This window comes from Mustelus asterias, chromosome 7 (genome assembly GCF_964213995.1).
Source record: "Mustelus asterias chromosome 7, sMusAst1.hap1.1, whole genome shotgun sequence".
NCBI lineage: Eukaryota > Metazoa > Chordata > Chondrichthyes > Carcharhiniformes > Triakidae > Mustelus > Mustelus asterias.
In genome coordinates, this window is record NC_135807.1 from 35123904 (window position 1) to 35135618 (window position 11715).

The window sequence follows — 11715 nt, forward strand, 5'->3', positions numbered from 1 at the left end:
CGATTTTACCATTTTGATTCTAAGTGCTGAATCTGGGCGCAATTTAGATCCGACTTGGAAACCTGTTCTCTGGCACCCCCATACGCACTTAGCCTGAAAAAAAAATCATGAGTCTGAATCGCACTGTGTGTGGGACTTATCACACCCGAAACGCTGCTGCTCCAATCAGAGCTTTGAACTGCGCATGCTCAGTGAAAAAAAAAATTTGAAAAATGCTCCCCTGTCTCCCGGGCCACAAAAAGCGGGTAAAGCAGCCCGGAAGCGAAAAGCAGGAGCGATGGCCCCCACAGGCATCGCCCCACCCCCACAACATAACTGTCCCACTTATCCACCCACACCCCTCCACTACCCAGACCGATTATGACCCTCTGTCCCCTTCCCCCCCACCGATCGCCCACAGAGTGGCAGTGGTCCCCCCTGCCCCTGCCCCCTCTGCATCAGAGATCCAGCTGGCCTCCCCCCCTCCCCCCCCCCCCCGCCACCAGAGAATGATTGGGCCCCCCTCCTCCCCCCGCCAGAAAATCATCTGGCCTTCGTCCCCCCCCCCTCCCCCGCCAGAGAACAATCTGGCCTCCCTCCCTCCCCACCAGGGAATGATTGGGCCCCCCTCCTCCCCCCCCCCCCCCCACCAAAAAATCATCTGGCCTCCGTCCCCCCCTGCCAGGGAACAATCTGGCCTCCCTCCACTTCCCCCCCCCCACCCCCCTCCACCAGCGAATGATCTGGCCTCCCTCCACCCCCTGCCCCCACCAGAAACCCATCTGGCCTTCCTCCCTACTCCCGCCCCCCACCAGAGAACCATCTGGACTCCCTCCTCCCTCCCCCTTCCCATTCACCAGAGAATGATTGGGCCTCCCTCCTCCCTACCCCCCGCCACCAGAGATACACCTGACACGCCTCCCTCCCCCCAATCGGAGAATGATCGGGCCGCCCTCTTTCCTCCCCGCAACCAGAGAAAGATTGGGCCTCCCTTCTCCCTCCCTCCCACCCCCCCCCCCTCCCCCCACCAGAGATACATCTGACCCTCGTCCTCCTCCCTCCCCCCCACCAGAGAACGATCGGGCCTCTCTCATCCCCCATCCCCCCCCACTCACCAGAGAATGATCTGGCCCACCTCCTTCCCCCTCACCAGAGAACAATTGGGCTTCCCTCGTCCCCCGTCCCCACCCCACTCACCAGAGAATGATCTGGCCCACCTCCTTCCCCCTCACCAGAGAACAATTGGGCTTCCCTCGTCCCCCCCCCCCCCCCCACTCACCAGAGAATGATCTGGCCCAACTCCCCCCCCCCCCCCCCCACTCCCCACCCCCCACCACCACCAATCTGAGTCAGAGAGCGGTTGGAAGCTCTGAACTTACCTCCTTGAGAAGCTGGAGCGCCCGAAATAGACCTTTGCCGAAGATGTCTGTTTCGTGCTGAATCTGGACGGGCGAACGTGATGGTAAAGGGGGAAATGCTGGTAAAATCGGGCGGGCAGCCCATTAATTCAATTTAAGTGCATGCAAATACATTTAAATCACCATTGCGCCCGTTTCGGGCGCAGTTTGGATCGGGGCCATTTTCGGGCCTCAGTAAAGTGGGCATCTGCGCGGACGCGGGCACGGATCACACTAATCGCTTCATGCCCAACTTTACCAATGATAAAATTGGGCCCATAGATAGGTTAAGTGAATGGGCAAAGATCTGGCAAATGGAGTGTAATGTGAGCAAATGTCCATTTTGGCAGGAAGAATTAATTATCATTTTTATCATGTAATTATTATTTAAATAATTATTATTTAAATGGTGAAAGATTGCAAAGCTCTGAGGTGCAGAGGGATCTGGGTGTCCTTGTGCATGAATCACAGGTTGCACAGGTACAGCGAGTAATTAGGAAAGCTTCTAGAATATTATCATTTATTCTGAGGGGAATTGATTACAAAAGTAAGGAGGTTATGCTTCGGGTTATACCAGTAATTGATGAGACCACATCTGGAGTAGTGTGGATAGTATTGGTCTCCTTATTTAAGGAAAGATGTGAGAAGCAGTTCAGAGAAGGTTTCTTAGAGTAATACCAGGAATACTGGGAAGGCAAATTCACATAATCTCACAGGGAATCTCTTGATGAGATTGCCATTATATCCTTTGCCTCCACCGGAGATGGCCATTAGTTTTGTAATGCATTTTAGAAGAACTTTGTCGAGTAACAAGGTGGGGTTTCATTGTCTCAGAGAGAGTCACCCTGCAGCAATTCACCCAGTAGACAGTGTGTCCATAAAATAAAACTCAGGTTTTATTTAAAGTCCAGTATTTCTCTTCATTATTATGACAGGTTCAAGCCTCATTCTAGAGACTCTCACATCAATGGAGCACTGGGGAAGTGTTGTCAGAGGTGTTGTCTTTGGATGAAATGTTAAACCAATACCCCATTTGCTCTGTTTGCTAAACAGAAATTTATGTCTCAACCAATAGCCCTGAAAACAGTGTGTCTAGTCATGTATCTCTTTACTGTAGATAAATTAACTGCTGCTTTTCCTACATCAGAATAGTGACATCAAAGTAAATTAATTGGCTGTGAAGCATTTTGGGACAATCTGAAGTTGTGAAAGATGCCATATAAATCTAATATCTTTCTTCCTTTCTTGTTGGTGTTCATAAATTGCTTTGGACTGAAATCTCCAACAGTGCCAGCTTCTGAAAGAGAGAGAAAAAGGTTAGCCCTTAGCATGAGACTTCTTTTGTATAAATGGACTTAACCAGTTCAGATGAAGCTTTCCATCTCTGCAAACGTTTCTGGTTTGTGTCACAGAAAGTTCCAGTCCTCAACTGGACTCTGTATTGTGGATGAGGTGACAGAGCCACATTGAGTGGCGGTAAGTTGTTCCTATGCAAGGAGGGATGGCAATTGGGGACATAAGAGCTAAGGACTCCATCATTTGGGTATAGAATACAATTGGGAGTGGCCTGGGAGTATTTCTCCTTATGGGCTGGGGAATGATGTGCTATGTTAGAATGTAACCAGTGATAACATTGGATCTGTTGTAATGTGAGCAATGGTAACAAGCTATTAGGGTCAGCTGACCCAGTAAACCATATAACCAATGAGAGAATGATGTGATGATCAGCTGACCAGTTGACTCAGTATAAATAAGAACCTGTTGGGAATTGAGGTTACTTGGAATGGCCCAGGGTGAGGCCACAAGTTTGGAGTAATGAAGTTTCTTTATTAAATCTTTTCTTTGATTTATAAGTTAGAGTAAGTTTTGTTATATTTTTATTGTTTACACCAAAAGAGTACCTTCTGGATTAACATGCTACATGGGTGGAGGGGGACCTAAAAAGAGGGTCCATGAGAAATGAGGGAAACTAGGAAATATTCTGGTTTGGAAAAGTTTGAATGTTTGTTTGATTGTTGCTATGAATAGTGATGAACTGGTCAGATGTATCGAGTTTACTGAGACTGAGTCCCCAATGTTACCACATTTACTTTCCAGATTGTGACTGAGAAGAAAATCCAGCGGGCCACCCTTTTGGATCTTTTTAAGACATCAAAGCTGAGGAGAATTACATTGATTTTGATTAACATCTGGTAATATTGAACTCCTCAACAATTAATTTCTTAATTTATAATTTTGTGATCCAGTGATTTGCATAAAAATTTAACACCAGTGACTTTGAGAAACAGGCAGTTGAGATGCTGAAAAATAACATTTCTTTACTCATTCCCCTGCTTCCACAGGTTTATGAACAGCTTTGTGTATTATGGGTTGGCCTTCAATGTTGGGAGCTTCGGCACAAACATTTACCTAGCACAATTCATCTTTGGACTCGTGGACATTTCGCGTACCTCTTGCATCTGGCTGCTGAATATATTTGGTCGGAAAAAATGTCAAGGAGGCTTCCTCTTGCTTAGCGGAATCTCATGCCTCCTTACATTAGCTTTTCCAGAAGGTAGGAATGGAGCAAATGAGTGGTGAAGCAGGTTAAGGTGCTGTTGTAGCAATCGTGGATGCCTTATCCAAATTGGTGTTGTTAAAAACGTACACTCTTACAGCACTAAAATAAGCCATTCAAATAGTACAGTCTTTTTAAAAGAACTATTTAAATCATCCGCTACCCTGCTCTTTTACCATAGAGTAAAATGGAATTTTTTTCAAGTTTACATCTAATTCCCTTTTGAAGGTTACTATGCTTCCACTACTTTTAGGAGAGTACATTGCAGATTATAACAACGTAATAATTCCAGCCAAAGTGCTTAGATGGTTTATACATCTGGAAGAATGGATAATTGTGAGGAAGTTGCAGTTTGGAATCTAAATGAGGAATTCTAATTGTCTCAACATTGAATAATAGACATGATGTGGAGATGCCAGCGACAGACTGGGGTGGGCACAGTAAGAAGCCTCACAACACTAGGTTAAAGTCCACCAGATTTATTTGGTATCACGGACTTTCGGAGCGCTGCTCCTTCATCAGGTGAATGATAGATATCTGGGAATGAGGTGTTAGGCAATGAGGAACATAATCGAGGGTTACAGGGAAAGGGCAGGAAAATGGACATGAGGAATGTTGGATCAGCCATGGTCTTATTGAATGGCGGAGCAGGCTGGAGGGGCCGAATGGCCTACTCATGTTCCATATTTCTTATGATCTTAATTGAAATTATAGCTAGGACACTTACAATTAAAACTAGTATTCTTACTCCATGTACTCATGCATAAAAGATCTCACATAATGGAATTATTTAATTCTCCAATCGGAAGAACTTTATAAAGACTAGAGGGGAAAACTTTAATCCAGTAAAGGTGATTAAGTTGGAGGGAGGTTAATGAGCTAAAATTCTGAATCCCAACACCAACCAACTTGCCCACTTCTGGTTTTACTGGAGGTGGATGGAGCGTGTGTGATCAACCTGCTCCAAGATGGTGGTTTGATACCTTAACTTTTATAATGAGGCTACATGCCTCATTTTTATCCACTGTTTGATATTTAATACTGAGCATCAAAGTTTACTGAGGTAAGGAACTGCTGGATCATCGACCCTTCCGATCTCCTCCCTGGAGACTTCTGATCCCTCACAACATAGATCTCCAATCACCTCAAGGCCTCCTATCTTGTCTAATACCTACCTACACCACCTCCCTCACCAGCCTCCTCCCCCCCCCCCCACTCCATCCACACACCCCTCCCCCACCCCACCCCCCCCAACCACTGAGGTCTCCAATATCCCTTCCATACTTCACCTGCTCAGGCCTCCAATCTCTCCCCCGTCTAATCAGGCCACCAACCCCTTCACCCAAAGCAAGGATTGGACACTCAAACTGGCTCATGACCCTCCTCACCTGTCCCTGGCACAAAGGGAGAGTTCAGAATAAATCAGTAACTGGGACTGTGCCAGCAATCATCAAGCGCAACTTCCAGGGGAAGCGAGAGTACAATTCACCACACATGAGGCAATCACCTTCATTCTCAATCTACTCCTCCCCTCCCACTTCCCCCTCCAGTGAGTGATTTAAATTTCATATTTTTATATGTGAATATGTAAGGAATAATTTTCTGACATTGTGCACCAACAGGAAGCCTTATCTAATCAGAAACTGAGCACACGCTCAGCACAAAACCTTGGGCAGGTGGCACTCACTGGTGCGCCCTTGCGGGGCAAAGGTCACAGAGCTGCACAATGCCAGGAAACGGTCCCTTTATAGTAGCTGTTCTTTGTGTTCCAGGTACACCAATGGAAGTCACTATACTTGCCGTCATTGCAAAGTTGGGAATTTCCTGCTCCTTCTCCACTGCTTATGTTTACTCTGTTGAATTATTCCCCACTGTAATCAGGTGAGGTCAATTGTAAAAGTCACTCTGCAATGGACAAGTGTGAAATCTGTCAGTTTATTGGGGAGTTGATTGCATTATCCATGTTCTGCACCCAAGCATTCTCAGGTTGAGTGTTGTATGCATTAAATGTCAAATGCAGCTCTCTCTACTGTGCCCCAGGAGCATCCTTTAAGATTAATAAAGCGAAACCAATGTCAAGTGAAATGTACTCCTTTGTGCTCTCAGGACTGATGTTAGTGGCAATGGAGTTGGGCAAGTTTTAGCTGTTGCAGATCAAGAGATTCCCTGTTTGACCAGGAGGCTCTTTTATAGGCCACCCATAACAGCAACATTGTCAACTGAAGGTGGATTTCGCCACTGGAAAGCTTCCCTCACTATGGAATTGCATCTTTCTCATGTGCGCTGCCGGCAATTTTAATTTTAGTTGTAATTGCCGGGGAAACAGGAAAGAGCAATGAGTGGAAGTGATACATATTTCCAGTTACGCCATCGGGAATGGCAGAATTCTGCCCGTTAATTCTGTTTCTCTCTCCACTACCTGAACTGCTGAATATTTCCACCGATTTCTGCTTCTAATTCAGATTTCCAGCAGCTGCTGTGTTTTGCTTTTGCTGGGGTTGTGGGGATAGGACAGCGCCGGGAGGTGGGGCAGGGGTGTGCTGGGTGGGATGCTTTTTTTGGAGATTCATGCAGACTCGATGGGCCAAATGGCCTCCTTTTGCACTGTAGGGATTCTATGATTCTATAGCCATCATGGTTAATAAATGGCAAGGAGGGCCTTTGGTACCTGTGGGTGGTGGGGAATGGTTATCGTTAACAGGTAGCTGGCTGTTAATACAGGTTGTATACTGGGAGCGGACTGCCATTCCAGCAAGATTAAAACATTTTCATTTTTCATTTTCATTCAGGCAGAGTGGCATTGGTTTGGTGTCCATGTCAGCTCGGATAGGTGGCATCATTGCCCCCATGTTCATTCTTTTACAACAAGACTATCCAACTCTCCCCATGGCCTCATTTGGAACCATGTTAATAGCTGCCAGTGTTCTGAGTGCCTTGCTGCCCGAAACTGTCAATAAAGAACTACCAGATCAAACCAGTCAAGTTGGAACCACCAGACGGTTAGTGCTTGTTTATTCAGCCCTGCTTACTATTATTTTGGTGTGGTACCCATAGTGGTCGGTTTCTTAGTGAAGCTTTCGAAAATGTTCCTCTGAAGTGTTTGGCATTGTGCCCAAAGAAGTAATTTATTTTTTTAGAGCCATTTGGAAGGTGCTGTTAGCAGAAACTCATTGAGGTTATTATGTCATGCTGAGTCCATGGTGGTTTTGTGGGCAGTGCCAACTTTGAGAGAAATATTTTTTATAATTAGCACAAAAGATGACAGTAACTCAATCTGCACTGATTAGTGTAAACACAGTAAGAAGTCTCACCACCAGGTTAAAGTCCAACAGGTTTATTTGGTAGCAAAAGCCACTAGCTTTCGGAGCGCTTGCTGCTCCTTCGTCAGGTGAGTGGGAGTTCTGTTCACAAACAGGGCATATAAAGACACAAACTCAATTTACAAAATAATGGTTGGAATGCGAGTCTTTATAGGTAATCAAGTCTCAAAGGTGCAGACAATGTGAGTGGAGAGAGCGTTAAGCACAGGTTAAAGAGATGTGTATTGTCTCCAGACAGGACAGTTAGTGAGGTTTTGCAAGCCCAGGCAAGTCATGGGGGCTACAGATAGTGTGACATGAACGCAAGATCCCTGTTGAGGCCGTCCTCATGTGTGCGGAACTTGGCTATCAGTCTCTGCTCAGCGACTCTGCGCTGTTGTGTGTCATGAAGGCCGCCTTGGAGAACGCTTACCCGAAGATCAGAGGCCAAATGCCCATGACCGCTGAAGTGTTCCCCAACAGGAACCTCTTGCCTGGTGATTGTCGAGCGGTGTTCATTCATCCGCTGTCGTAGCGTCTGCATGGTCTCCCCAATGTACCATGCCTCGAGACATCCTTTCCCGCAGCCTTTCAGGTAGACAACGTTGGCCGAATTGCAAGAGTATGTACCGTGTACCTGGTGGATGGTGTTCTCACATGAGATGATGACATCCGTGTCGATGATCCGGCATATCTTGCAGAGGTTGCTGTGGCAGGGTTGTGTGGTGTCGTGGTCACTGTTCTCCTGAAGGCTGGGTAGTTTGCTGCGGACAATAGTCTGTTTGAGGTTGTGCGGTTGTTTGAAGGCAAGAAGTTGGGGTGTGGGGATGGCCTTGGCGAGATGTTCATCTTCATCAATGACATGTTGAAGGCTCCGGAGAAGATGTCGTAGCTTCTCCGCTCCGGGGAAGTACTGGACGACGAAGGGTACTCTGTCCGCCGTCTCCCGTGTTTGTCTTCTGAGGAGGTCTGTGCGGTTTTTCGCTGTGGCGCGTCGGAACTGTTGATCGATGAGTTGAGCGCCATATCCTGTTCTTATGAGGGCATCTTTCAGCGTCTGGAGGTGCCTGTTGCGCTCCTCCGCATCTGAGCAGATCCTGTGTATACGGAGGGCTTGCCCGTAGGGGATGGCTTCTTTAACGTGTTTAGGGTGGAAGCTGGAGAAGTGGAACATCATGAGGTTATCCGTGGGCTTGGGGTACAGTGAAGTGCTGAGGTGACTGTCCTTGATGGAGATGCGTGCGTCCAAGAATGCAACCGATTCCGGAGAGTAGTCCATGGTGAGTCTGATGGTGGGATGGAACTTGTTGATGTCATCATATAGTTGTTTCAGTGATTGTTCACCATGAATCCAAAGGAAGAAAATGTCATCGATGTATCTAGTGTATAGCATCAGTTGAAGGTCCTGTGCGGTGAAGAGGCCTTGTTCGAACCTGTGCATGAAGATGTTGGCATATTGAGGTGCGAATTTGGTCCCCATGGCTGTTCCGTGTGTCTGGATGAAGAACTGGGTGTTGAAGGTGAAGACATTGTGGTCTAGGATGAAGCGGATGAGTTGTAAAATTGCATCTGGAGACAGGCAGTTGTCGGCGTTGAGTACTGAGGCAGTTGCAGCAATGCCATCGTCGTGGGGGATGCTGGTATAGAGTGCTGAGACATCCATTGTGACGAGGAGTGCTCCTGGTTCAACTGCTCCATGTGTGCTGAGTTTCTGTAGGAAGTCCGTAGTGTTGCGACAAAAGCTGGGGGTTCTTTGTACAATGGGTTTCAGGATGCCCTCGACATAGCCGGAGAGGTTCTCGCACAGGGTCCCATTGCCCGATACGATGGGACGGCCGTGTGTGTTTGCCTTGTGTATCTTTGGAAGGCAGTACAGATCTCCAACGCGGGGAGTACGTGGGATGAGAGCATGGAGGGTGCTCTGAAGGTCCAGATCAAAGGTCTTGATCAGTCTGTGTTGAAGGGTGTGTTCTTTGGTTGGATCTGCGGGTAACTGTCTGTAGTGTTCCTCGTTGTTCAGTTGTCGGTACAGTTCTTTGCAGTAATCCATTCTGTTCAGTATGACGATGGCCCCTCCTTTGTCTGCTGGTTTGATGACAATGTTCCCTGTTGGGGAACACTTCAGCGGTCACGGGTATTCGGCCTCTGATCTTCGGGTAAGCATTCTCCAAGGCGGCCTTCACGACACATGCCAGCACAGAATCGCTGAGCAGAGACTGATAGCCTAGTTCTGCACACATGAGGACGGCCTCAACCGGGATCTTGCGTTCATGTCACACTATCTGTAACCCCCACGACTTGCCTGGGCTTGCAAAATCTCACTAACTGTCCTGTCTGGAGACAATACACATCTCTTTAACCTGTGCTTAACGCTCTTTCCACTCACATTGTCTGCACCTTTGAGACTTGATTACCTGTAAAGACTCGCATTCCAACCATTATTTTGTAAATTGAGTTTGTGTCTTTATATGCCCTGTTTGTGAATAGAATTCCCACTTACCTGACGAAGGAGCAGAGCTCCGAAAGCTAGTGGCTTTTGCTACCAAATAAACCTGTTGGACTTTAACCTGATGTTCTGAGACTTCTTACTGCGGTTTACCCCAGTCCAATGCCGGCATCTCCACATCAGAACTAGTGTAGCCAGCTAAACCTTCAGACCCATTTTTATAATTTGGTTTCGAGGAGTGAGGGTGTCAATGTTGGGAGAGGAACACATTGCATTCAGAGCATCAGCAGTTAGCATGTCCAGTACAGATACTGCATGGTGCTGTGTAGAAAAGCCCTGCCACTATATCCCAAAAATAATTATTGTCTCCAACATCAAAGCCCGTCTACAGTATCAATGTGATATTTTCTACTGTTTGCACCAAGCTTTCTTTAGCAGAGTTCTAGGTTAATATCAGTCAGCTTCCCCAAACTCATGAGAACATAAGATATAGAACACATAGTAGGCCATTTGGCCCCTTAAGCTTGCTCTGCCAGTCAATAGGTTGATGTGATAGGAACATAGGAATTAGGAGCAGAAGTGAGTAAATTCAGCCCTTTGAGCCTGCTCTGCCATTCAATCAGATCATGGCTGATCTCTTCCTGGTCTCAAATCCACCTCCCCACCTGTTCCCCATATCCCATAAACCCTTTTTTATTAGAAATATGTCTATCTCCCTTTTGAAACCATTCAACGATTCAGTCTCCACCATGTTACGGGGCAGCGAGTTGCACAAATTCACCACCCTCTGTGAGAAGTAGTTCCTCCTCACCTCAGTTTTAAATCTACTGCCTCTCACCCTCTACCTGTGACCTCGTGGTTGTGATGTGGCTTCAATTCACTTTCCTGCCTGTTCCCGCATAACCCTTGACTCCCTTGTTGAGCAAAACTCTGCCTAACTCAGTCTTGAATAGATTCAGTGATCCAGCTTCAACTGCTTACTGGGGAGAGAAAATTCCAAAGGCTAATGACCATCTAAGAGAAGAAATTCCTCCTCATTACTATCTTAAATAGGAGACCCCTTATTTTGAAAATGTGTCCCCTGGTCATAGGTTTCCCCCATGAAGGGAAACATCCTCTCAGCATCTATCCTATCAAGCCCACTCAGAATCTTATGTGTCAATAAAATCATCCCTTGTATCCCCCCCAGGAGTACAAGCACAAACTGTTCATGGGGGAAGGGAGTGAGCCATGCAAATTGCCATTAACTTGGGCGGGCCTAGAATATCCCAGCAGCACCCAATAACACACCACCTCCATCGCAGAAAAACCCAACCATAGTGGGGGCTGTGAAATTCCAGTCATTGTGTAATTGTGTACAATCTTCAAGGTCAGAACAGAAGAACTTCATCCCGTTAGAGTGGGTAGAATTCAAAACACAGGCTAGAGCTATTATTAAACTACTGATTACTGTGTTGGAGTGTAAAAGCATATCTCCTTCTCTTCCAGGGAAATGAATAGTAAGAGCGACCTAGAAAACAGACACCATCAGATTTCAGCAGAAAACAGAAACTTTATTGCGAGCACCCGATTATAAAGCATAACATCATAACAACGTGAACTCTGAGCAATGTGGCGATAAATTACCCAGAACTCTTAAATTCTGTGTTGTAACTTGCAGTTTTTACTCTGTTTTAATAAAGGCATCAATATATGAACTGTGCCCAAAGAAATGCGTTGCTAAGAAATTAGTTTGAAGGAAAAGATTTTGTGTTAGTAATTTGAACACAGGAAGAGCTAGCATGGATTGGTGCAAAGAATTGTGGGAAATGTTCATTGTAAGTGACTGAAAGTGGCCAACGTGTACCAGTGATTGGGCTCCCATCGATGGGATCAACATCTGTGATCTCAGCTGGAGATGTGCAACCTCAATGGTTCATCTGCTGAATGAAGATAGCCCAGTCCCTTTGGAGGAACTTCAAAATAGCTTCTGGTTGAATTTGAAGGAAAATTAAAATAGGGTGCAGAATTTTACAGTCCCCTGCTGGTGCATGTTTA

At 46.4% G+C, this 11715-nt stretch overlaps 1 protein-coding gene across 2 annotated transcripts in view; it reads left to right on the plus strand.

The window, feature by feature from the left end:
• The window catches only part of slc22a13b (solute carrier family 22 member 13b), a 58765-nt gene extending 47462 nt beyond the window's left edge, over positions 1-11303 (plus strand). The window contains exons 6-10 of one of the 2 annotated variants that reach the window (XM_078215852.1): positions 3474-3568; positions 3719-3930; positions 5706-5814; positions 6723-6932; positions 11167-11303. In XM_078215852.1, the coding sequence (XP_078071978.1) occupies positions 3474-3568; positions 3719-3930; positions 5706-5814; positions 6723-6932; positions 11167-11254 (714 nt within the window). In that variant the 3' untranslated portion in view covers positions 11255-11303. Of the gene's footprint in view, positions 1-3473; positions 3569-3718; positions 3931-5705; positions 5815-6722; positions 6933-11166 lie in introns of those variants that run through there. The other variant, XM_078215853.1, reaches the window with a different exon arrangement.
• Positions 11304-11715: the final 412 nt, after the last annotated feature.